At 43.0% G+C, this 27,657-nt stretch overlaps 1 protein-coding gene and 1 long non-coding RNA gene across 2 annotated transcripts in view; both read left to right on the top strand.

The window, feature by feature from the left end:
* Positions 1-27,657, top strand: part of TMEM232 (transmembrane protein 232) — a 141,823-nt gene that overhangs the window by 35,976 nt on the left and 78,190 nt on the right. Inside the window, exons 6-8 of the mRNA XM_048851252.2 lie at positions 3,028-3,127; positions 5,162-5,313; positions 13,510-13,688. Of these exons, the coding sequence (XP_048707209.2) occupies positions 3,028-3,127; positions 5,162-5,313; positions 13,510-13,688 (431 nt within the window). The remainder of the gene's footprint in view (positions 1-3,027; positions 3,128-5,161; positions 5,314-13,509; positions 13,689-27,657) is intronic.
* On the top strand, positions 6,098-8,630 carry LOC142072152 (uncharacterized). The gene is made up of 2 exons (XR_012668487.1): positions 6,098-7,419; positions 8,110-8,630. It is a non-coding gene; the product is annotated as an uncharacterized LOC142072152 (long non-coding RNA).

The raw sequence follows: 27,657 nt of genomic DNA, 5'->3' as shown, positions 1-27,657 counted from the left end.
GCAAAATTGATTCTGCCATTTTTTAGCTACATGAGTAGGAAAAGAGAGAGAATTTTTTTACATTCATGTCAAGTTTTAATGTTCACCTATGTCTAAGCTGTCTGCCTGGGGGAATAAAGCATGGCAAATACAATAAAATATACAACATACAAGCATATTTGTTACGTCACATACTTCAAATCAGATTTAACAGATTTTAATTAAAACTTAAAAAAAAATCATTTTCCACTTTGATTGAGCATGGAAAATTTCAGACCCCACAGAATATTTTATTTGGAAAATGGACAGTTTCAACTGAAGCTGTTTTGCAGCCTTAACAATTGCCAGTGCCTCATGTACTCTGTGACTGTTGGGACCTAAATTATGCAGGAAGCTTTGTGGAATTTTCTGCATCAGAACAATGCAGAATTTTGTGATAAATTTACTATGACAGGACAAAATATTTTTAAAACTTCCAGTGGTTTGGGAATCCACCAAGCACTATGGAAGGATAAGCCATTTCCAGAGATGATCAATGGTTCTTCTTAACATAGTGCTTTGCTTTCCCTGTGGATCCTTGAGATTTCTATATTTGCAGAATGCACCTCTTGCCATTTCCTTAGATCTCAAATCCCTTCCTTTTGGGATGCATGCATGCAATGCTGCAAGATAAGCCTTGTAGCATTTCAGTAGTAGTTGCCTCCTTCTTCTAGATTTTTCTGTAAGAGTGGAGCATCAGGGCCAATATTTGTTTGATTTAAACTTCCTCTTCCTCCCATTAAATTCTTTTCCAATAAAAAGCACCAGGGATGCTGCAGAAGATTTACCTTGTTGTAAGGAAGGTACATTTTGGGCCCTAAACAAGCTGACAGGGTCTCTTTTTATTATTTGTTATGAAGTAAACAATGAGCATACTAGCTGAGCTAATTTAAAGTTGAAATTCCTAGGATGTTTCCTTGGTTTTAGTAATGTACATTTTAAGTAGTTCTCTTGGAAACTGGGAGATATTCTCACCCTCCCATTTTCTATGCGAAAGCAGGATCTCCCATTTATTCTGTGAGATTCTTTGTATGACTGCCAGGATTCTGGTTGAAGAGCAGCAAAAACAACAACAACAACCAAAAAAAAAACATTATGGGCCCAATCCTGTTCCCACTCAAGTCAGAGAGGTTTCTGGTTTAAGTAGAACTGGCCTTAACTGTTATGGAGGATCTGAGCATTCCGTGGTGCATGAGTCTGATCTCACTTTTACTGGTGTAAATCAAGAGCAGCTCTCTGGAAGCTGATGGAATTACATGGATGACATACTGGTGTGAGAGAGAACTCAAGCCCTAGAGGCCTGACCCTGCAGTTTGTACACAGCCTGTCTAGGGCCTGCAAGGTCAGGCCATTTGTAGCTTCAGCATCTGAGCAAAGTCTTACCCATCCAGATCTGCAAATGCTTTTAACCTTTAGGGGTTGTCTGGTTTCAAAAACTAAAAGTCCCCCCCCCCCACACTCTCTCTCTCTCTCAAAATCAGTCATCTGCAGTTAAGCTACATAATCAAAAGTAAAAACACAAATCAGAAGAAAATACTCAGAAGTCTGTGAGGAGCCAATTCCAATGACACGTCCCTGATCTTACCTCTGGCTTTCTCCCTGGCTGTGCAGTGCTGCCAGGTATTGATCCTGGTCAAACAAAAAACCCTATGAAGACATAGAGAAATACAAAAGTGTCCTGTATTGTCTTAGCATCCTTGTAGAATCTCTTTACTTACTTGCAACACTTTGTGCTGATTCGGTGTTCCAAAATACATGTTTTCTCCTTAGCATCTGTCTGGGAGTTTGGACAGGAGAAGGATAGCTGCTTCAAACACTTTTCTTATATAAAATAAATTCTCTCATTTTTGCATGTTTTCAGAGGCTTATATGTGGGAAGAACAAACTTTAAAGATTTTTAAATAGAACACATCTATTATTTTTCTAGGTACTGCCAGAATTCTCTCTTTGTCACATACATAATGCCACAGTAAATATGATTGCTTTTTCTGCATCTTGCTCAGGGGTCTTAAATGGAGCCCTTATTTTGATTCTATATGCTCTTTCAAAATACTCTTCTTGGATCTTTAGCTAATCCAATTGCAATATATTCAGAACCCACTGTTTCAAAAAAACAATATGATTGTTTGCTCCAGCTGCTCCAGAGAGTCCAATTATTCTGACATTTTAAATTCTGAAAGATTTTCCAAGATTTGCAATCCGTTTAACATTTTATTTTCTTTAATGATGGCTGCATGGAGGCTGTTAGTTTTCTCGTTTCTTTTCACGTGCTTTGTTGGTTTTTTCCGCTTCTGTTAGCTTGACCTCTAAGTTATAAAGCCACCATCTAAAACTGTAAGTTGTCAAATGTAGTATCTAGCTCTACAGTTGCAGAATGGATGCTACTAAAATGCCCACACATTTCATATTGGATCTCACGGATGGAGATGAAGTGTTTTTTGCCCTAACACTCCTATTGTAGGGCCTGGTCCATGCAGCACTGTTGACAAAGACTTGAGCTCTGTGGTTCTCCTGATTGGCATTGTAACCATAAAATCATTATACTGGGTTGAGTTTTCTTTGGTTTTGTGTCATTTTTCCTTATTTCTGTTTCCTCAAACAAACCTGTCCTCAGTAGTTTTCGGGCTTTAGTTCACAAAAGTGTGTTCATTCCCTTACACTAAGTAAATTACTAACACTTTGGCACTTGTATAGGGTTTTCTTTTCAGTGGGAGGGGTGGTGAGAGAAAATACATCTCCTCAGAGTTTTCTGTGTACCATTAATATACAGTGAATGCAGAACACAAGACAGAGTTATTCATTATTGCTCCACATGTGTGAAATCTGAAGATATGATCTGATTTAGCACTCTCTTACTCCAATTTCATGCTGGTGTAACTCTGTGGAGTTATATCACTGTTCAAGTGGAGGAGGGCAGTGGTGAATAAGACCCATAATCCAAAGGTGGTATTTATACATCTATTGTGAGTGGCATGATATAAAAAATATTTGTTGTACTTCTTTTGACAGGTTGGATTTTTGGTCTTTTTAAGGCTCCTTATTTTTCACCTGTGTGGTCATCTGGAGTCTTCTGGAGAACATACATTTAGGCTTCATACAGACTTAAAAGGTAGAACATTGTATATTTTCCATATAAACAACATTAAAAATGAATTTTAACTACTAATTTGGGAAATGGAAGTGACCTAAGTGAATATCTCACATTGTGCTGCACTCAAGAGACTACCTACCATTTGATTCTTAGGAATACTGTCCACCTGAATTGAGAGTTTCATGTGCATCAGTAACCATGCAAAGCAGTCAACATTTAGCCTCGTTAAATGAGGTAAAATAGAAAAGGTGAGGTCTGTAGGTGAAGAAGGAAGAAAAATCAGAGCAACTCTGCATCATTATGTAATTAGTCAATTCAGTACGTATGCCAAAAATGCGCAGCATATTGTGATTTTAAGACTATTGACTGATCTCAAATAAATACTTGCTTATAAGCAGGAATGCTGAGTATTTTAAAAACATACATGAATCAAATCAATATCTTTTAAAGCCTATTCGGAATGTGATTAATATTAATTACCTGTAAAGTCCTTACTAAAAGCAGTCTTATATAGCACCATATGTTTTAGGTCAGGGGTCGGCAACCTTTCAAAAGTGGTGTGCCGAGTCTTCATTTATTCACTCTAATTTAAGGTTTTGCGTGCCAGTAATACATTTTAACGTTTTTAGAAGGTCTCTTTCTATAAGTCTCTAATATATAACTAAACTATTGTTGTATGTAAAGTAAATAAGGTTTTTAAAATGTTTAAGAAGCTTCATGTAAAATTAAATTAAAATGCAGAGCCCCCTGGACTGGTGGCCAGGACCCGGGCAGTGTGAGTGCCACTGAAAATCAGTTCGCGTGCTGCCTTCGGCACGCGTGCCAGAGGTTGCCGACCCCTGTTTTAGGTGATAACAGGTGACAGGTCACTGCTATAAATAGAAAAAAGTGGTGCTGAAAAAACCTTAAGTTTCCCTCAGGTACGGTATATACATATACATAGCATACAGCCCAATCCTGCAGGGTGCTGAGTGCCTGCAGCTCACGCAGACCGACATTGGAAAAGGAGAGTGCTCATAGGACTGGGCTCCTGTCACTTATTTGTTATGCTGACATTGCTGATAAATTAATCTAATGCTAGGTATTCATATTTTATTTCAGACTTTTCAGCATGCATGCACGCTGTATGCAATGAATCAGTAGGCTGCTGCTGTAGTAAGACTGCAGAGGCATTGCAGTATTGCTACTATCAATTGGTTGTCATGGCCACAAGTAATACACAAAATGAAGAACAAAGAATCAGATGATTTTAAAAAAATGTCTTTTTTCCTGACACCCTTTATTCTACAAGCTTTGTCCACACTAGTCAATTATAGAAAACACATAAATATAATAGACATTCTCACAACAGAACTTCCTGAATCTGCCAGTTCTTAAAATGTATATGCAATAAGCAATATTTTGGCTTACAGGCAGTCAAATCTGCATTCACCCAACCACTGGGATGATGGTTATACATCCTTTCAAAAACCTTTTTATTTAATGCAACTGAATTCAGATGGCTTGATATATTACTCCATCTCTTCAGTGCTAAGTGTTGTTATTGAGAGGAATCAAATCCCATTTGCAGTACAGATGTCAGCACATGAATGCTAATCATGGAGCTTCAGATCTCATCAAAGGATATACATAGTTTTGGGCAGGGGAAAAAAAAGATACATGTTAATTTACAAAAGTTGGGTCTGGTTTCCGTGCAGAGTTAGCCAAAAATAAATGCAGTCACTGAATGAGAGTTTACATTGTGATTCATTGTTAGCTGAGAGCCTCCTCACCTTGTTCAGAGTTAGCCTTAGTTAATTAGAAATTCAGTCATTATGGGAGACTTCAACTATATGTAGCTCATGGGTTACATAAGCTATTATCTATAAATCATACTTGTAGTATTGTGTTACACCACAAGAGGTCACACAATGTTTATAAATCTACTCTATGGAAAATTTGCTAATGATTTCATCAGCAAAGTAGTGAAGTTAAATAGCACATAATAAATAAAAGGCAAACATAATAAACAACAGGAAGACAATTTTCACAAAATTATTTTTCATGCCATAGTACTTTCAGCTTGTGAGGTCTGCTACCATCCATATCCAAACATCCTCTCTGCTGTGCATTTTATGCTGAAGGCTGGAGAAACCATATGTGGTGCTGTGGTATTTTCTGATGTAAGCTTGGAAGAAAGACAGAAGCAGAGTCCTCTCGGCATGGTGGGTAACATAAATCAGATGATATATGATGCATCAAAAAGGATTACTGTGATCAAATAAGCATGCTTGGTAATTCAGTGAAAATAATTAAAGCTGAGCTGAGCTAGACAAACTACCTGTGGTCTAGGGACAGGATAAACAGAATAGACACTCATTTGTGGTGATCACAGCCTGGATTTGTCAATCATATCATTTCATGAATACACTATGCAATTATCAATCTGATACTATAGTGATCCAATGCATATTAGTAGCTACGGTGGTGTCAGTATTTTCCACTGAATGCAGCCAATGAAGTGAGCTGTGGCTCACGAAAGCTTATGCTCAAATAAATTTGTTAGTCTCTAAGGTGCCACAAGTACTCCTTTTCTTTTTGCAGTATCCCTTTTGAGATTCTGTTTTCAAGACAGCATTTACTGATGCTCTATGACATCTGCTTCCTTCAAAGTGCGTGTGGAAATGGACAGGGATGGGTGGGTGTGGGGGTGTTCATGCACAGCCCTTCAGAAGCAACAGAGCACTTTCCTGAACCTTGCTGCCATGGGGGACAGGAGGAGCACATGGGAGGCAGGGGGAGCACAGACCTGGAAAGCAGCATAGAATAGCTGGCTTTTTGAGGGCTGCCCTGAGGAGTGCAGATTTCCCTGTACATATTGGGGGTGCCTGCATGGCTGAATGGCCGTGTTCCTTGCTCTCTTTGTGCAGCCCCAGATCCCTCCCACTGGAGGAGATGATGCATCAAACACTGTGTGCAGTGGACCAAAGAGAATTTTTCTGAGTAAGTTTTCTCCTCTGGCTATCTTTGCTGTGCTAGGGAATGATAGGACCCATAATTATGTGATACACAATAGCCTATCATTTATACAATTAAAAACTGCCTAATTATGTGTCTAGCTCACAGGCTGTAATGACATCAAAAGGGCTGCTACAGTCTCTCTCAGGTAAACAATATTTCTCGCTCTTTTCTCTTTACCTAATTATGTACTTACCTGAGGGAGTGTAAGGCTGTGTGAGAACTGACTGACATTGTGTTTGTCTTTTCCTAGTCTAAGTAAATACAAATAATATTTATAATACTAATAATTTTTAAGCTTTTAAATAACTGTTTTCATCCAAGGATGTTAAAGTGCTTTACAAAGGAGGGCAAGTATCATTATCTCAATTCACACTGAGAGAAACTAATGCCATGTCTACACTACAAAGTTTTGTTGACAAAAGTCAGCTTTCATTGACAAAACAATGGAGGTATACACACTGAAATGCCTCTCCCACCAATGTAACTCCTCTACTATGCTGACATAATAAAACCACCGTGACAAGCAGCATAGAGCTTTTTGTGATATAATTAGAGCGACGGAGTGTCAGTGTAGACTCCTCACTTAGTTATGTTGCCCTAATTGGCCTCCAAGAGGTGTCCCACAATGTTCACCATGACCACTCTGGTCAGCAGTTTGAATTCTGCCCTGAAGGTTCACAGGTATGCACCCCTTCCACATTTAAAGGCCCAGGAATTCCTCTTCCTGTTTGCTCGCCATGCACAGTTCACAGAGCATCATCCTAGCTGACCATGCTGGCTTTCCACAGCAGATATGCTCCTGTGTGGAGCACACCGGAGCTGTTGGATCTACTAAGTATATGGGGAGAGGGGGCTGTGCAGTCGCAGCTTTTCACCAACTGAAGGAATTTCGATGCATATGGGCTACTCGCTAGTGGCATGCAGGAGCAGGGGCACAAAAGGGACACGCAGCAGTGTCATGCTAAAATCAAGGAGCTGAAGCCGGCGTGCCTGAAAGCAAAGGAAGGCTAAGCATCACTCTGATGCAGCAACAAAAACATGCTGCTTGTATAAGGAGCTGCATGCCATCCTTAGTGACGACCCCACCTCCACTGCCAAGAGCCCTGTGGATGCTCCGGGGAGACTGGAGGTAGCGGCCAGCAGACTCAACCCTGGTGAGGAAGTGGTGGACAAGAAGGTGGATCTGGAGGATGATGTGGAGCACATGGCAGGACCCTCTGGTGGCACAGCAAGTCAGGACCTCTTTTCCACTCCAGAGGGGTCTAGCCAGTCCTAGCACTCCAACTCTCGTGCGCAAGACGGGAACTCCGGTAAGTGCTTATTTTACTTTGATATTGCACAGTGAAAGGAGATTGAGCTCTCATGAACTTTGTTATATGGTAGAAGAGGGATAAGGGACAGAAATTAACAACAGAGACTGCCCATCTATGCAGTGGGACCACAGCAGAAACGTTTGTTAATATCCAGGGGGATGTCCCTGGAATCCTCTATAGAGGTCTCTAGGAAACTTTCCTGCAGGTTTTCTGAAATCCTCTGCTAATATTTCTTGGGAGAGTTGCCTTGTTTCTCCCCCCGAACTGTAGGAAACTTTGCCACGCCCCCCGGCAATTATTTCTGCAGGGACCAGAGCAACACACAAGCGAGCAGCTTACGGAGCCAGTGTGAAGCCACATGCAGGCAGGAGATGTACCCTTGCATCCTGGATTACTCTTAGCAGTGAGACATTGGGTTGGATTACCCTAGCCTGTGGGAAAGGGTACTAATATTCAGAATAGGCTCCCTAGCAACTTATAGTAACCCCCTTCAAAAAACATTTTTTATCCCTTGTTGGCCTTTCCCCCTTGCCCCTCCTGCCCCGCAAACTCACCTTAACTGGGACTTGCAGTGACCCATGTGCTAGCCAAGGGATAGTGAGAAAGAGGTATGTATAACTTTCTGATTCAGGAGTGTGAGTGCACTCTCAATACTATCTCTGTTCATTGTTTCTTTGTCTTCTGCAGATGCGCCCTTGAGAACACACTCTTCCACACCGGTGGAGCACCTCCATCAGATAAGAGGGTGACTCAGGAGGAGTAAGGAGTATACGTTTCATGAAGTGCTTCAGTGAACAGATGCAGCACATAGCGAAATGAGCGTGGAGGGAGACAGTTAATGAAAGACGGGGCTAAATAGCCAGGAAAGGACACGGGAAGGAGCGGATGATAAACCTCCTGGAGGACCAGACGGAGGTGTTGAAGTCCCTCATTAGCCTGCAATCAGAGCAAATCCGTGCCCAACTCCCACTCCAGCCACTACAGAACTCCTGTCTATGCCCTCCCCAAACTCCCCCATTGCATTCATCATGTGTTCCCGGTCCCTCACAGTACCCCGTGCACTACAAGCCTGAGGACTGGTTTTCCAATGAAAATTGGAATTACACCCAGCTGCGAGAGCTCTAACTGTGAGACTGTTCATTTTCATGTCCCTTGTTTGTCCAAAGGTTTGTGTTTATCCCATTAAAACTTAAGTCTTTGAAATAAAATGGTTCTTCACTTGTGACATACATACATCGCTCAGTGCTAACATTGAAACAGTGGCTATAGGTAGGAATATTTACTCCTTGCAATTAACACTTAAGAAGCAAGCATTACAGCAGTAATTAATGGTGGCAAGTAAACATTGCCTGGCCGAATTCATCACGTACAGATACATTCATGGGAATCATTGTCAAAATGTTCCTTCAAAGCCTCCCTGATGCCAATAGGCTGCTGCTGTGTCCCTCTAATTGCCCTTGTATCTAGCTGCTCAAAATCAGCAGCCAGCCGATCAGCCTCAGCAGCCCACCCCGGGGAAACTTTCCCCCTTTTGTTTCACAAATATTATGGCGAGCACAGCAGGCCAAATGACCATCAGAATATTTTCTTCATTGAGGTTTAACCAGACAAAAAGAGAGCACCAGCGACCTTTTAATCAGCCAAAGGCAAATTCAACTGTCATTTGGCACCTGCTGAACCTGTTGCTGAAGCACTCCTTGCTGCTGTCTAGGTTCCCGATCTAAGGCTTCATGAGCCATGGGAGCAAGGGGTATGTGGGGTATATGATCTCCAAAGATCACTGCGGGCCCTTGCACACTCTCATTTGGAATCATCTGGTCTGGAAAGAAAGTCCCAGCTTGCAGTTTTCTATACAGTCCAGTGTTCTGAAAGATGCATGCATCATGCACATTCCCTGACCACCCCACATTGATGTCAGTGAAACAGCCCCAGTGATCCACCATTGTCTACAAGATTGTGACAGGGTGGACTGGGTCTGGAGGCCGTCTGCTAGAGGCCTTGTAGCTCTGCCACACCCCACCCCAGAAAAGAGCAGTAGAGAAGTCTTCCAAGCTGCCTAGAGTGGCTGTATGGGAAGTGGCTAATCAGGGCCCAGTAAGCTAGTATAAAAGGAGCTGCAGGGCCAGAGTGAGATCAATTCCTTCCTGGAACAGTTTGGCTAGCTGCTGCTGATTTTTTGTCTGCTGCTGAGCCATGAAAACAGTACATGTTCTGGGAAGAGGTTTGCTTCACTCTCTTAAAAGAGCAATAAGGAGGTATCTTAAATGGGGAAAAATATTTATAAAAATGTTTAAAAGCACCTACTCAAGGTTGTAGGCACTTGTACATACATTTCTTAAGGCAGAAGGATGGTCTTCTGGTTAAGGCACTTGACCACTGGGACTCAGGAAGTCGAGGTTCAGTAGCCACAGACCGTAAAATGGGAATAACAATACTTCCTCACCTCCCACAGATACTGGGAGGGCAAATTAATTAACGTTTGAGATGTTCTGTGACACTATTGTGATGGGGCTCATATCATTACATAGAGAGGAAGAAAAACATAAGTGGCCAAATAACCATAGTAAAACATTTAACCATCCTTCTCAAAGTTGACTTCATCTCTCAAAATATAAATGGTCCCTATCAAACCACCCATGACCATCTCAGCCCACTCCCTCAGAAAAGCTTGAGGGGGAATGGGGAAAGATGAGCCTTGCAGCATACTGTGACAGTCAATAAATCTGCACTGTCAGAGGGAAAGAAGGATTAAAAAAAACCCAAACACCTGGGGAAGAGGAGGTTTGTAGGAACTGGTAAGAGTGAGGGGGATGAGTCAGATGGGATGTGGGAGTGAATGGCAGATCCTATAAGTTTTATGTTGGGAGATGCTTGTAAAAGGAGATCTTTAATAGCTCACTGTGGAGAACTTTAAAGACCAACAGGGCCAAGTTAAAGTCAATTGTCTGCTTAATAGATACCCATTATAAAGAACAAAGGGCAGCTGTAGTATGATTGTTACAGGTTGAAGCCTTGAGCAAATGTTCTGCTGAGTTTTGAACAATCTGCAAGCAATGGGAATGCACTGGTGGAAGCCTTTGTAGAAAGGAATGAAAATTGAGGCTTATAATCATGGGGAGGGTGGGGGTTTGACACTTAAGGAAGGTCATCATGTTATAAATAGGGGTATAGCATATGTAAACTGTGCAACTGGAGAAAAAACACAGGTATGCTCTTGTGCTGCACCTCTGGGAAGTGCGGTACAAAACTCTCAGCCCAAGGGGGCAAAAGTGCATGGGCTAAGAGGCTTTAAGCTACCTTTTGTACCCTTCTGCTTCTAGGCTGCTTCAGAGGCCAAAATGGGATGTAATTTATGTAGCCCTTAGGTGCCACCTATGTTACAACAGCTCACGCCAAGCTGCCTATGGGCAGCAGCACCCTGTGGAATCACTGTAATGGTGCCGGCTCTGGTCCCTCCCTCAGCCCCATACTGGTGCACCCCTATATTGGTGCATGTAGAAGAGGCTTTGTAGTTCCTGTGCTGGGGGAATTCTTTTGTGGCCAGACCTAGGCTGTTTATTATACTTGTATGCTGTAGCAGCTGTAGGATCAGGGAAAAATACTCCTCCCTACTTTGTTACCACATCCAACGTATGGAAAGGCTGCAATTGAAAATGATACCACCATTTTAATTAAGCTAATTAACTGACCACATGTCCTCAATAAGTGGGAAGACAAAAGGAAAGAGAACCTGTTCATAACAATTAACTCTTCAGAACATTCTTATTGGTAAATCAGCATGGATCATTAGAGAAAGAAACCAAGGAGAATGGGTGCTCTGCTGTCAAATCCTTTCCTTCAGTCATAGAAAGTTTGGTGGATTTTGAAAGTATATACCCTTGAAAGTTTAATATTCTCTGTCTTTGTTGAAAGATGTAGCACTTCTTAACAAAAATATTTAGCACTTAAAGGGATCACCTCTGAAAACCATCTGTGCCTAAGGCTTTTGAATGCAGTCAATCCTCATAACATAGTGCTAATAGATTAGAGACAATACATGTCTTCAACACTCTTCTACACTCTTCAACAGCAGATTACAGCAGCTTCTTCCATGTCTGTTTTTATTTTCCTTTTTTCAAGGTCTGCTATTTTTTATCATAGCTCTGAATGATTCCTAAATATGTGTAACAGAGCAGCAAGGTTGTAGACTAGTTCAGAACACACAGCAAAAATGGATTGACAATGATTCAATTACTATTAATGAAACTTAATTTCTATAGCATATTTAAGTGCACTACATAATAAAACTATCCCCCAAGGTTTACTGAATCAAGAAATAGGGTCCCTGCAGCATCCTCCAGCCAGTGAGGATGAATGACAACTCCCTCATGGGAGCCCTAGGTAATTTGAAAAACCAATTCAGTCCACTTCCTGGTCTCTGAGCTTGCTGAGTCTCTCACATACAGCCATGTAGGAGATTTTCTACAATCCTGGAGCTGTATTATCTAAAGCATTCGATGTGGCCACCAGTGGGGGAATTCAAGGGCTTGAGAAATCAAGAACTGTAGGGCTCAAGGAGCAGTCTGCTCATTTGCATGAATTTCCTGCCCGCTGGGCAGCTCTGTAACTGTCCAAACCAGGAAGCAGGTATTTTGGTGGGAGAAGCTTGAGCAGACTGATTTTATGATAAGGCCACATTTTGTTCTGGATCAGGGCCTTATTTATCTCTGAACTGTGATTACACCATTATAGCCATTCTGATATATTAATACAGGGTTAGTTCAAAATCATTTTCATAGTGGAAAAAGGAGTGAACACTTAAATGGATATCAAGAATATCCAGAGTTATGATTAATGATACATTTTGTAGAAGAGTTACTAAACTTCATGCTTCAGGGTTAAGCCAATTTCTAGCTATTAGAGAAGAGGATCAGACATAACATGAGGGGTAGATTACTCCACATCTGCCTACTGCGGGAGTCATACACTTTCCTCTGAAACATCTAGTGCTGGCCACTGTCAGACAATACCTACCTTTGGCAGTTCCTGTGTTCCTATAATATACATCATTTAGCCCACAGAGCAGCTAATCAACAATCTATATTAATTTAGTAATTTCTCAAAAGTAGATTTTTAGCCCATCGCTAGACTAACAACTTTTAAGGAGCTTAGAAGCTTAGCATTTGGTCATGTAAATTTATCAGGCATTGATTGTGTTAATTTGATCCAGTTTAATTAGTGAATTATTACAAATTGTACATCAAGACTCTGACACTCATATTGAGTCCAACGAAGTCACGAGGACTCCACAGTGGCACAAGGCTCTGCACTAGCAGATCCTAATACAGGTTTGTCACCTAAAGTCAGTGTTTAAAAAATGATGACCTTTTAAAAATGGTTCTTATTCTAAACAGAACTCCAACTTGTAAACAAAATAATGTTGGTCCTGATCTTGCAATCTGATAAGTACAAGTGGAGATTGACATGTACCACAGAGTCCTATTGGAGTCAGTGGGACACTGCTTGAACGTGGGGCTCTGACTATGCAAATCAGATTCCAGAATCAGGACCGTGGCCACTTAAATGTTTTCCAGGATACCCAAAGTGTGCCAGTCCACATTATTGATGAATAACCTGTGTTACTTAACCTCACAGACAAACTACAGCAATTCTACTTTTTGTTAATAGTCCCAGGAGACTGAGACTTTGTTTTCATAAAGTTAATCTCAGGCTGAAGTGAAATCTTAATAAAACTGGTTTATACTGTTAATGCTGGCTCAAACACAAGCTTAAGTGTAACAGCATAGACAGGGCCACTAATTTTTATTAGTTCAGAAGAGACAAAATTTGGGTGGTAAGCACTTCATAATACATAATAGCCACAGAGAAACAACAATAGCACATCTTCTGTTGACTGGATTCCAAGATTTTTTGGTCCCATTGTGTGAAATATATTAGAGGCATTTGTAGCATTGTATTTTGTATGAAAATAGAATGCTGAGCAAGTGTTGTGCTGTGTAAAATTCTAAGACAAGTCTGAGTAGAAAACCAAAGATTAATTTTCTATTCAAGAGATCTTATCTAGGAATTTCACAATTTTTTTCTTAGTCCTTCTTGGATTCTGACCCATCAGTTCAATTAAAGCTTGAACAAAAAGAAACTACGATTCAGCACTTTCTTTGGCATAGTCTTGTTGTTTGGGTTTGTGTACACAACAACTCTTCTCGACTAGATGAAGTGCTCCAACATCTTCTGTTCTATAAGGAAGAGCTCCACCAGAAAAACTGGTAAGGATAACTCTATAAAAGTGATATATTTCTTATGGAACAAACCTTTGTACTTAAATGTTAATCACACCTAACTTGCCTATGAAAAAGATTTATAATCTCAGTGCCAAAAGCAGAAGCAATTTATGTACTTTGCATTACTTCATTTTATCAATAAATTGTTCCTACCTTTTTTGCTAGAAGCACATACAGATATTATACTAGTTTGTCTTTATTAAATTAGTTATTGATAGAAACTTCATTCCAGCATTTTAAGTTGCCTTAATTTTCCAAGTAGTTAAACAGGCGAAATGAAGTGTGCCATCCTTCAGGGAAATATACAAGCTTCGATTTTTTGAGGGTTTTTTTTTTTTTATTCCTTACTTGTGAAGTGTGACCAAAACTAATCTTGAATGATTAAAATTAATTTTGCATGGGAATGATTTCCTGAACGATTCTGTTAATTTAAGCATCAACAGGCAAAGTCAAGCTTTAAATCTGGGTTGTGTTTAGCAGAGCTATAGTATTAAATGAGTGTGTGTTTTTTATTTATTTTGTTAAGAAAATTTTTGAAAAAAAAAAAGAAGCATCTGCAAAAGTGATGTAAGGTACATGTTCATTCATAACCAAAAAAATCTAATCAAAACATAATAGGAGATTGCCCTGAGAACCAGATGTAAGATTCCCTAGAGATCAGGGATGTTCTGTCCCAGGGTATTGGTTTAGCTGTGTAAACTCCACTGAAATGGGACAGTGAATATAACAGACCTCTCAACAAGCATGATTTTTTCCCTTTGTTTTGTTCTTGAGCCTTAGTACATAGCTATAATGGAAGAAGCAGAAGAAAGGTTTTACCTAAACATAGAGTCTGACAGAGGAAGGCTAACTCAGGCTGTAACCCAGCCCCCCTGACAATAGGATGTGAAGCTCTGCATCCTCAGAGCAAGGTGGGGACTGCAGGGGGGCCCTTGTCCTCCTCTTCTCCTTCCCCCAGCTTACAAGGTAGCAATTTTTATAGTTTCTCTTGTTCTCTCCAAGTGCCTGATTGGATCTTCAGTTTCCAGACTACATTACTCCATTATAGAAAGGAACCAAACAGCAAGTGGGTGGGTTTGCCGATGTAGGGTTTGGGCTTGAGCGTATCTCAACACAATAGTCAAACTCTGTATATAATGTAATTATGTTGCTGAGCAAATGGCCACATAATTTACCTTTTTGCCAACATGGCACACAAATCTCTGCACAATATAAGACCATTATATTATCCTGAAATTATAATGCCACTTCTAACTCCTCACCTTGCCCACATACCACTTTGTCATTAATTTCCAGATCTGTGTTACCTTGTTTGTCAGTGGCTTTCTACACTGTTGTCCTTAAAAGGACAGAGTGGGAAGAAGAGAGAAAAATCTGTCCGATACAGAGGTCAGCACTAAGACTGAAAAAGGCCTTCACAGTTACCGTTTCTCAGATGTAGATGGGAGTAAGAACTGAAGGTGGTCAACCAGAGCACCTAAGCCACAGAGGAAGGCAGCTGTCAAGCAGCTCTCTATTGTATAGAAGTGGAGCTGAGGATATCTAAACGGCAACCACTTCTTGCAAGCCTCCTCCATCTTCCCTCAAGACAGTGCTTCAGAGCCTCATGCCACTGCATGCTCTCTGTTCTTGGGGACCACTAAGCCCTGCAGGAATGGGACTCCTTTTCTGCAATGCAAGGCAATGACATGCATTTTTATTTTTATTTGGGGTGACTTTTTTTTTTTAGTATTTCAGTAAAACCAAAGATTACCAAATGATTTAGTAATCAGTTAAAATCTCCTTATTTCCAGCTGGTCACCGGATTCAGTGCAACTCTGCTGTAAGATCATGTGGCCTGACTGCACAACTTCAGTCCAATATGCTACTTAGTAGAAAGAGCCTTGATAAGGGGTACTGGTGACACTGGGAAGACTCAGAGAAAAGTTGGGCTAGATCTTTGGTCCAGCCCAAGTCCCTTGTTTGGTCCAGCCCAAGTCCCCAGCCCAAGTCCCTTGATCTTTGGGCCAGCCCAAGTCCCCAGCTATCCAGGGCCAACAAATTAATCCCCAGGAACTGTTCCTGCCAGCGTAAATTAGAAACAGCTCTGTGCTGCTCTAACCTGCACGAAGACTGAAGCAGCCCCTGGCTGCCCCCAGGATTGGGTTATGGGGTTGAAAAGTGGTGTAAACACCTTTTGCACCCTATCCACTCCAGTTGCATAGAGCTCTCTATGTTTAGAGCATCTTGTCTCTATGGAACTTTTGGTTCTTTTTATTGCTAAACCTGGCAGATACAATGCAATATAATAGATGAACACAATGTAATACATGCTAGTGAAGTGCATAAGAATCACCTAGAAATAGTAATTTCCAAAGATATGTAGCATCAGCACAAAAGTATCAGTGTATAGTGCTGAAGAACTACAAAGTACTTATGATATAAATTACTCCTTTTAAAGCCAATAATGAATACAGGCCAAATTCATTGTTTCTAAAACTGAATCTATTAGGCATTTAATCAGTCTTTGTACATAACCTCTGACGGGTGAATTTCACCTGTAAGAGACTTCACTGCCATTTTTTGCTGTTATTTATTATTTGTTTATGATAGTGCCCTATATGTGTGAGGACTAGGCACTGTCTAGATCTTCAAGAAAGAGCAGTCCATACTCTGAGACTCATGATTTAGGGACAGACAAGTGGTTATAGATTCCAAGGCTATTGTGAATCACAAGGACCATTGTGATCATCTAGTCTGACCTCCTGTATAACACAGGCCATAGAACTCCCGCAAAATAATTCCTAGAGCATATTTTTTAGAAAAGCATCCAGTTGTGATTTAAAAATTGTGAGTGAAGGAGAATCCACTATTACCCTTGGTCAGTTTTTCCAAAGATAATTACACCTTATTTCTAATCTGAATTTGTCTACCTTCAACTTCTAACCACTGGATCTTTTTATACCTTTCTATGCAATACTGAAGAGCTCATTATCTATTATTTATTCCTCATGTAGATACTTACAGACTGTAATCAAGTCACCTCTTAACCTCTTCTCTTTGGTAAACTAAATGCATTAAGCTCCTTGAGTCTATCACTCTAAGGTACGTTTTCTAATCCTTTAACCATTGTTGTGGCTCTTCACTGAATCCTTTCCAATTTATGAACATCCTTCTTGAATTGTCGGACACTAGAACTAGACATAGTATTTCAGCAGCAGTTATACCAGTGCTAAATACAGAGGTAAAATAACCTCTCCACTTCTACTCAAGATTTCACTATTTATGCATCCCAGGATTGCATCAGCTCTTTTTGCCACAGAGTTGCAGGGGAAGAGTAACAACAAACCGGAATTTTTTAATATGAGTCAACCAGTTCCACTAGGGGCAGCAATAAAATAGAATGAGTTTTGGTTGAACAAGTGAAAAAAACTGCTTCACAAATATAACTATTTCACTCTCTGCTTTTGGTTGTTTTTTCATTTTTGGTTTTATTGTCTTTTAGTAAGCACTAGTTCCTTAAGGAGAGTGGTTGAGACTGAGTTGTTGCGTTTTCGTCTGTGAAGTATAATAGCTTAAATTCGCTTTGCCACAGCAGTAGCTGTAAAGGTTGTGTTTAATGTGAGCTTTATTCTAACCTCAGCAGCTCTCCAGTGTTATTTACTCTTCAAAGATTTTGGTCTTAAATCTTCAAGAATTACTGTAAATTAATTCTGCTTTGCAAACACTTAACATTCTGAAACAATTCAAGGAGCAAGGATTCTCGACCACTTCTTAAGAAAGTGATCATGTTGTTGAGCACATTCCATCCCGGTCATGATCCTGTACCATCTCTATGGCACCTACAGTGAATTTGGTGAATTTGTACATGTATTTAGTAGTTTTAAGATCAAATATGTTTCGTTTTCCAAAGCATACCTCTAATCTCATGAGCTTGTCCACATACAGTTAATAAACACAAATTGAATTTCTCTCTCTATATATATCTATATCTATATAGAATCTTTCCTGAATTAGCGCGTCATTCCCCAGTAGGGTCTTGTCTACCTCTGGTCCTCAGCAACTCTTCTTTTAGTTTTGGTTCTAACGATATCTTTGGTACTGCTGGCAGTTTCTGGCTCCTTAAGGGCTGGCGGGTATGGGCTTTTCTATTCTCCTCTAAGTTTGCAACAACACCGAGTGGACACTTGCTTGGCTTACTCCACTGCAGCTCTTCAGAAGTGGGGGATGAGCACCCTGCTTCAAGTGTTCAGCACTTCTATATTATATTTGTATCTGTGGTCCACATACCAGTTTGAGAACTGCTCTTTTAGATCATTCAGGCCAAAGTATAATCTCTAAACTCTCCATAAACTATATTTTAAAACATGCTGCTGGAACACATGGTGATTCCAACACTAGGAGAGTGTGATGATCCATGCTAAAAGAGCGTAGGTCTTTGTCTTCCTCAATGGTGAGTCTACATAAGAGGTTAAATAAGTCTGCTACTAATGCCAGTTTGGGGACTAAGGGTGTGTCTACATAGCGGGTTTAATCCAAAGCTTTTAGATGTGTGTCCAGTAACTCTTGTTACATGAATTGCACCAGTAGTATGCTCATAGAAGGCCTGTTTCATTCTCACTTCACATTATGTGAACACATGGCAGCTGTTTGTTGGAAACTGTACTGGAACAAGTATTGTTCAACATATTCATAAATGATCTGGAAAAAGGGAGTAAACAGTGAGATGGTAAAATCTGCAGATGATACAAAACTATTCAAGATAGTTAAGTCCAAAGCAGACTGCGAAGAGTTACAAGGGGATCTCACAAAACTGGGTGACTGAGCAACAAAGTGGCAGATGAAATTCAATGTTGATAAATGCAAAGTAATGCACATGAAAAAAATATAATCCCAACTATACATATATAATGATGGGTAAGGCTACATTTTAGTCATGGGTATTTTTAGTAAAAGTCACAGACAGGTCATGGGCAGTACACAAAAATTCATAGCCCATGATCTGTCCATGACTTTTACTATATACTCCTGACTAAAACTTGGGCGGGGGGCTGCCCGGGGCTGCGGGGAGGGAGGGACTTGTGGGAGGGGTGGGTGCAACAGCACATGGCCCGGGACTCCCGCTGGTGCTGAAGGGGGCGTGGGTGGCTGTGCGTGGCCCAGGACTCCTGCTGGTGCTGGAGGGAGAGGAGGGGGTTGGCGGGGCCCACAGGCTCCCTACCTGGCTCCGTGCCTTCCCCCCTAAGTAGCAGAGTTTGGGTGTAGGAGGGGGTTGGGGCATGGGACGAGGTGTGGCAGGCTCTGGGTGGCGCTTACCTGGGGGGCTCCCCGGAAGAGGCAACATCCCCCTTGCTCAGCTCCTAGGCAGAGGAGTGACCAGGCAGCTCTGCACACTGCCTCTGCCCAGAGTGCTGGCTTCACAGCTCCCACTGGCCAGGAACCTCAGCCAATGGGAGTTGTGAGGGCGGTGCCTGCAGGTGGAGGCAGTGCGCAGAGCTGCCTGGCCCCCCTGCCTATGAGCTGAGCGAGGGGGATGTTGCCACTTCCGGGGAGCCCCCCAGGTAAGCGCCACCCCAAGCCTGCCTCACTTCATCCTGTGTCCCACACTCCTCCCACACCCAAACACTGCTGCTGCTAGTGGGGGGGCATGGTGGCCTGAATTTGTCACAGCAGCGGCCAGTGCAACTGGCACAAGGGCTGCCTGAGCTGCCCCTGAGCCAGGCGCACCGGCTGCTGCAGAAGTCACAGAGGTCACAGAAAGTCACAGAATCCGTGACTTCCATGACCTCTGTGACAAACTCGCAGCCTTAATGGAGGGTGGGGAGGGTCTAAAATTATTGTTACCACTCAAGAAAGAGATCTTTGAGTCATTGTTGATAGTTCTCTGAAAACATCCACTCAATATGCAGCAGCAGTCAAAAAAGCTAACAATGTTGGAAATCATTAGGAAAGGGCTAGATAAGAAGACAGAAAATATCCTATTGCCTCTATATAAATCCATGGTAGGCCCACATCTTAAATACTGCGTGCAGGTCTGGTCGTCCATCTCAAAAAAGATACATTAGAATTGGAAAATGTACAGAAAAGGGCAACAAAAATGATTAGGGGCATGGAACAGCTTCCATATGAGGAGAGATTAATAGGATTTGGACTTTTCAGCTTGAAAATGAGACAACTCAGGGAGGCTATGATAGAAGTCTCTAAAATTGTGACTGCTGTAGAGAAAGTAAATAAGGAAGTATTATTTACTCCTTTTCATATCACAAGAACTAGGGGTCATCAAATGAAATTAATAGGCAGCAGGTTTAAAACAAAAGGAAGTATTTCTCCACACAACGCACAACCTGTGGAACTCTTTACCAGATGATGTTGTGAAGGCCACGACTATAACAGGGTTCAAAAAATAATTTGATAACTTCATGGAGGATAAGTCCATCAATTGCTATTAGCCAGGATGGGCAAGGATGCAAAACCATGCTCGGAAGTGTCCCTAGCCTCTGTTTCCCAGAAGCTGGGAATGGGTGCAAGGATGGATCACTTGATGATTACCTGTTCTGTTCATTCCCTCTGAAGCACCTGGCATTGGCCACTGTTGGAAGACAGGATACCAGGCTAGATGGACTATTGATCCCAGTATGGCCATTCTTATGCTCTTAGATTGAGAGGATAGCATTCTCTAGGGGTATCCCAGGGCCCATTGCTTCATCTCTGAGTGGCCTGTTATTGTTTTTGCTGTGAATTATGGGAAGCTACATAGGTTTACATTTTAAAAAATCCCATAAATCCACTCTGTCCATCCATGCTTCCTGTTTGTACTGGTTCACACCATTTTCGAATTGCTGTGGGCCAGCATGATCTCAACAATGTTCTGTACCACTATGGTGACAACCATGACTATGCCCAGGCTGCTTGGGCTGTATTACAGTACTTGGGGTTGGAGAGATTCAGCAATGGACTTTGCCTGTTGCACCACTGAGCAGATGATGCTGAAACAGGAGAATATTCCATGGGAACAGCAGCTCCCCCACCAGCAGGAGAATACTCTGCAGCAGTGGCAGCAGGCTGAGGCAGAAGACTAGAACAATGCTGAGCTCTTGAAACAAGAGGACTGGTTCCTGGATCACCTATACAGCATACAGTGCCATTTATGGGCCTGGGAAATCAGATTGGATCGGTGGGAGAAGATCGGTCTACAGAGCTGGGACGAGCAGTAGTAGCAAGAAAATTTTAGGATAGGGAGGATTACCTTTAACAGCTGTGCAGAACTGTTCCTGGAGCTTCAGTGGTAGGATACCAACATGCAGTGCCCCATACTCATGCAGAAATGGGTCACCATTGGCATCTGGGAAGCTGGCCATCCCAGAATGTTATTAGCCTGCAGCCAACCAGTTGAGCATGGGGAGACCAACTGCTGAGGCCATTCTCATACAGGTCTGCTATGCCATTGGTGAAGTGCTGTTTAACCGGGTCATGAAGCTATGTAATGCTCAGGAGATTGATGGCTTTGCATGCATGGGGTCCCAAACTGTATAGGTGCAAGCCCCCACATCCCCTGCCAGAGCACAGAATTTATAAACAGACATATTTCTCCATGGTGCTTCAAGGACTGGTGGACCACCGCAACAGGTTTACAGGCATAAATGCAGAGTGATTCGGGAGGATCCACCATGCTAGGATCTTTTGGAACTCAGTAGTATTTAAATTAATGGAGAGAGGCTTCCAGGACCACTGTGAACATTGATGATATGGAAGTTGGTTTGGTTATTCTGGGAGACCTGGCTTATCCCCTGATGCTCTGGCTAATAAAGCTATATAGAGGCTGCTTGGACAGAAGGAAAGAACATTTTAACTATCATCTCAGTAGTTGCAGAATGGTAGTCAAGTGTGCGTTTGGCTGTTGAAAGGCAGGTGGCACTGTTTATCGAATAGGTTTGAAACAGCAGAATTTTTTTTCCAACCATTGTAACTGCATGTTGTGTTTTGCACAATATTTGTGAGAGTAAAGAGGAAAGCCTGAAGGGTAGGTAGGAGGGTGAAGGGTAGAGACTTGCTCGGAGGTTTGAGCAGCCAGCAAGGTATCCCAAAGAACACAAACAGTCAGGGGGAATGCTGTAAGGGATGCCTGTTCGTGTTTTGAGTCCTCTGGCTGAACATGTTAGCCCATGGGGGTGGTACTGGGATGCAGACATTGCAAGCATTGGAGTATTTAGTGTTCCCTATGTGCTTTTATAGAAACCATGCATTATTTCATTGTTAGTTAAATGATTTTCTGTGTTAACTGCAATGGTGGCTCATAATGAATGTTCTGTGAAGAGTTTTTATTACAAAACAATAAAAAAATCAATAATAAACTTTTAATGAAACCAATGGAAAAACAACATCTTTGTAGTTGGAAATACATTTAACTAACCAATTTATACAATAACCAGCTATACACAAACCTTTAATGAATGCAACAGTAAGAACATTTAAAATACATCAAATGAGGGGGTTGGGGGGGCATAAAATTACAGGCGAGCAAACACCAGGCCTTTGGTTCTTCTTGTCTGCATGGGTTCTGGGTTAAGTGCCACAGCTCAAAATTATCAGTGGTGTTGCAGGGCTTGCTGTGGGGATGCAGTGGTTAGGGGTTGCGCTGGTCCCAGTAGCCAGCATTGTCCAGGGGCTGAATGACATGGCTAGATTCCAAATTATGGGACTGCAGGGCTTGCTGGCCTAGCAGCAGCATGTTTTGCAGGAAGACGTTCTGGCTCAGGATCGTATCCATGAGCTACCTCTCATCTCTGTCTTTTTCCATGCTCTCCTTTGCCATGGTGATGCGGTCGTTAGCCACAACCATTCTTTCCTTGGCCACTGTCATGATCTCCTGGGAGAGGTGCATTTCTTTCTCCCACTGGGTCCTCACCTACTGGCTCCACCTCTCAGTCAGCCTGGTTTTTCTGTGTGACTCAGCCATGAGTTCTGCAAACATGTCGTGAGTTTTCCTTTTTCTCCACCTCAGGCTGGCCAGCCTATAAGCAGTAGATAGAGGCCCTGTCCTTGAAGGGTTGGCTGTTGCAGGTGCTGTGACTATGGGAGTAGGGGGAAAATAACCCAGTCACTTATTGTTCATATCCCAGGCAAGTCATGAGAGCTTTTTTTAAAAGTATGTATATGTGATTTTACTCCCTGAGACTCTTCCCATTCTTTGGGGTAAACTCAGAGATAAGTGGCCTGCGTGTACAGAGGGTGCCTGGTCCATTTGGATTTCTATATATTGTATCTGTTTTCATGCTGGTAGGGTTGGGGTGGTCAGAGCTATGTTCCCAGGTTGCTTTTGCAGTTTTTTTTGTGGGCTGGAGGCCCTCCTGTGGTGTTGGAGGTATAAAAAGGAGGTTGGGGAGGGTGTTGTTGGGAGCAAGCTAGATAGTAATCTTTCTACATCCCCTGTAGGCTATCCTCTTGACTCGCAATGATGTTAGGCTGAGGCAGGTGACGAGGAGGTTGAGAATTGCCTTTTTCAAAAAGGCAAAGGGCAGACCAGTGAGAGAAGCTCTAAAGCTATTCACCAGGATAGTCTTCCAGAAGTGCTGCAGAATTGGAAGGGGCTTGCAAGCTATATTGGGACCATGGGCATGCAACTATTCTTTATAATGTGCAAAACAAAACTGAACAATTTCTCAGTCTTAATTTCTGCTGCATCTCCCTGACAGACATGGAGTAAAGGCAGAGAAAAGAAGTGAGGGTCCTGGCATGATTTGCCAGCTCGAATACATTTTATAGGGCATTTGTACCTCAGTGGGGAGCAGTATTGTTGTGCCTTGACCAGGCATCCAGTGTTCAGTTGTGCCTACTGTAAGCTACAAGAACTAAGCAAATTTCTCTTCCTGTAAGCAGGATCTCAATACACTGTTGAATTTTGCACTAATGAATGCTTTCATTATTTGACTCTTCCGCAAGAGGATAGGTGGAGAGGGGGAGGAGTTCAGACTGTGGCTGTATTATGCTGGCAAGTGCCATTTTGAAACACCAAAAGACAGGGAGATGGAGGCTCTTAGCTCACAGTTGCCAACAATAATATTAAACGGTAAAGATAGGTACTTACATGCCAAAGTTCCCTTCCAAGGAATCTGACTCTTTTGGTCCTGGCCTGGGTTTCCAACTGGGACTCTGGCTCAGCCAATGCAGGGAAGGAATCAGAGTCCATTGCAGCAGGGCAGGACTGGGTTTAGCTTTCCAGCTGGCTGTTGTCAGGGTGCTGAGTAGGCAGGCCACTCATCTGGTGTTAAACTGGACAGTCCTGCTTTTCTAGGGTTTGTCCCTAGTCTGGTACTGAGACAAAACCAGATGTGGTTTGATCTGATATTGGATGGGGGATGCCATTTTGAAGAACGCACAAGGTCACTTCCACCCGCTCAGCCTGTATCCCCAATGTCACCCACTCATGGCAGGTAATAGCCTTGACTGATGGGTAATAGCACATTCAAGGTCACCAAAGAAGAAGGTATCTGGGACAATGGGGTCTTTCAAACACTGGGTGGAGAAAGAACACTGACCAACGAAAATAGGGAGGGAGCGGTGCTTTGGAGGAGCCCTGGCCAATGAGTGTGAGGCAGGGTGGAACTCAGGGGTATGTCCAATAGTGTGTTTTGGGGGTAGTACCCAGTGGCAGCAGTGGCCAGTGGGTGACAGGTGTGCGGTGGCTACGTAGTGAGCAACTTGGCATGCAGTACTGGGAGCTGCTGGCTAGAGGTGGAGAGAGACTCGGATCGGGGATACGGAGGAATGCACTCTTAAAAATGGCGTCACCTGTGCAGCATGACCTTGCACACATCATATGTGTAAGGTCAAACACAATGGGGGTGAGGTCACATCAGTGGAGATGGGACATGGTGTCCCTGGAAGTATCAGAACATCCAATATTCCGAGAATGAGTGAGTGACCACCCTAGTCCTGAGTCCCTAAAAGATCCCATCTCTCAGCGGGGCAGCTTTTCTCCAGCATCCTTTCGGTGGAGGGGTAGTTCGGGGGGGAGGGATAGCTCAGGTGTTTGAGCATTGGCCTGCTAAACCCAGGGTTGTGAGTTCAATCCTTGAGGGGGCCATTTAGGGATCTGGGGCAAAAATTGGGGATTGGTCCTGCTTTGAGCAGGGGGTTGGACTAGATGACCTCCTGTGGTCCCTTCCAACCCTGATATTCTATGATTCATCCCCCGATGGATTGAGCTGGTCGGCCTCAGTGGGGGGTGAGGGGAGAGTGCACGCAGCAACTCTTAATAGTGCATGGGATGGGTCATACTGTAATTGTGTAAAATCCTGTCCAGTGCATCAAAAAATCTTCCTCTGGATTCTCTTTTTATCCCTCCTTTCAATGTACTTTCTCCTGAGCTGCTTGTTCTTTATTTGAAACTGGTTGGCAACCTGGTCATGACCCCTTGCAGACATCTGCTTTTCAATGTCCACAGAACTGTCCTTTTGTCCTCTGGCTGGCCACAAGAGCTTCCTGACCCAATGCTTCTCCTAGATCAGTGGTTCTCAAAGCTGGTCCACCGCTTGCTCAGGGAAAGCCCCTGGCGGGCCGGACCGGTTTGTTTACTTGCTGCGTCCGCAAGTTCAGCCAATCGCGGCTCCCACTGGCCGCGGTTTGCCACTCCAGGCCAATGGGGGCTGCGGGAAGTGGCGTGGGCCATGGGATGTGCTGGCCGCCCTTCCCACAGCCCCCATTGGCCTGGAGCGGTGAACAGCGGACAGTGGGAGCCGCGATCGGCCGAACCTGCGGACCCGGCAGGTAAACAAACCGGCCCAGCCCGGCAGGGGCTTTCCCTGCACAAGCGGCAGACCGGCTTCAAGAACCACTGTCCTAGATGTCAGTGAGATCTGGGGTCTCAGCATGGCTCCCCACAACTGCAGGTGGCATGTTGTGGGCCTTCGAGACTGCAATCCCAGTTGTATTGCCAGAAAGATACACTGGGATCCAGGAGCAAATGGGCAAAATCTGGCTCTGTACCATCTTTTAAAGGGGGAAAGGCCATCATGGAAACTTTATCAGTGCAGTAAGCAGACAGATCAGTAACAGTCAACCTGCAAAGCCATTGGAAGCATGCAAAAAGTGGTATTTATACTTTTCAAACATTTGTAGCCTCTTAATATATTCCCCCCGCCGCCGCCCCACACACTTCCTTAACTGTTGCTCAGCCAATGTGTACTATACTCACATATTTAGGTCTTTCAATCTCTCTTAAAAGTCAGTTCCTCAGGGCCCTGATCATTTGTGATTCTTTTCTGAATTCCATCCAGTTTTTCATATCTTTGATAGTGAGTGAGGTGCCCAGAACTGAAGGCAATATTCCATGTGCACTCATATCAGAAACACGTAGAAAGGATCTATATAATCTCTGCTTCATAATGTGGTGTGACTCTGTATGCAACTCACATTTTATATAGTTTTTTTTTGCTACCACGTTGCATTGCAAACTCATTTCTAATTTACTATCCACTATCACATTTTGGAAAGGAATAATGCTGAAAGTGACCAAGTTTCTGCCTTGCATTAAATATCTGTGTTTCAGATTATTCTCCCCTAAACATACTTGCTTGCATTTTACAAGGTGAATCATTTGGTTATTTTTCTGACCAAGTTACTAACCTCTCTGCATGCATTTGTATATGTGTCCTTACCGATTTTTACTTCTTCTTTTAGATCACTTAATAAAGATACTGAACAAAACTTGACATAAATATTGATTTTTCTGCAGCTCAGCATCTCCAACAATTCTGAGACATATGGACTATTCTTCTTTCTGCAGCTTTGGGAGGCAGTTCAAAGCTGTAGTACAGCCCATGCTAGCCAGCCACACTCCCTTCTCTGGCCTGCTGCCAGATCTTCTGCCTCCACGGCAGCAAACTGGCAGTTCAGTTCTCTTTGCCAGCTTATGACTTTATCATATTTTCAGGCAGTAGTCAGCAGCCTTTCTCCTCCACCTCCTGGACTAGGTATGGAGCAGTCAGGTTGTCTCAGCCACCTCAGGTGGTCTTAGCCATGCCAGCGCCGCAGCCCCTCACTTCAGACTCTTTTGCTCCTTTTCAGGCATAGCAGAGCTGTCTCACAAGGCACCGAGTTCAATCCAAGTGGTGGTGCATCTGCAAGGAAGCTATTATAGACTCTTCGGAGGGCAAATTGTACCCTGCCTGCTCTCAGTCAACAGACCCTGGTACAGCTAGGGCACAGGAATGTTGGGTCCACACCCGTGCCCCAAGAGGCCGTGACTCCAAAACAGAAAAGTCTGATTTGGAGACGCAGACCAGAGGGAGGACTCGGAGATGCCAATGACAAGGAGGTCTTCATCTGACCCAGGGCAGAACAAGACCCAAAAGAACCCCCCCCCCAACTCCTAAATGAGTCATAATTTCACTAAGCAGAGAAACGGCACTCACACTCAGCTCCCCTTCTTCCCAGATTGAACCATGGAACTCTGGCAATGAAACCCTATTCCCCAGGCAGTGGGAGTGCAACCCTGAGGGGGAGAACAGTGAGAGAGGGAGATCCACAGGGCTCAAGGAACTGTATAAAACAAACTGCAAAAGACCATGCCCTAGAAACAGCTGGGTGGCAACCACTGAAAAGTTGGCCAAAAAAGGCTAAAAAATCCAGAAAGAGCAAAAAAGGGAAAGGAAAGGTATATAAAAAGATAACATACAGCAGGTATTCATCCTCTGCCTCAAACACCTCCTCTTTTACTGAGGAAGGGGACCTCTCAGATTGAGGCTCTGAGCAGAACGTGTGTGTGTGTGGGGGGGGTGGGGGCGCGGAGGAGATAAAAAGGTTTTGGCCCTCTGAAGCATTTGAAACCATGTGCAAAAAGGTCACATCCACAATCCAGATCCAACCTAAATAGGTGCTAGAAGACAGGTATCCCTTTAGGCTTGTCCTCTAAATCCTCTTCTGAGACAGCAATCCCACTGCACTCATCCTTCAAGGATGTGATCAGAAAGGAATA

Source organism: Caretta caretta, chromosome 5 (assembly GCF_965140235.1).
Source record: "Caretta caretta isolate rCarCar2 chromosome 5, rCarCar1.hap1, whole genome shotgun sequence".
Taxonomy (NCBI): Eukaryota; Metazoa; Chordata; order Testudines; family Cheloniidae; genus Caretta; species Caretta caretta.
The sequence above is the reverse complement of the archived record's forward strand: the minus strand, read 5'-3'. Positions and strand labels throughout refer to the sequence as shown.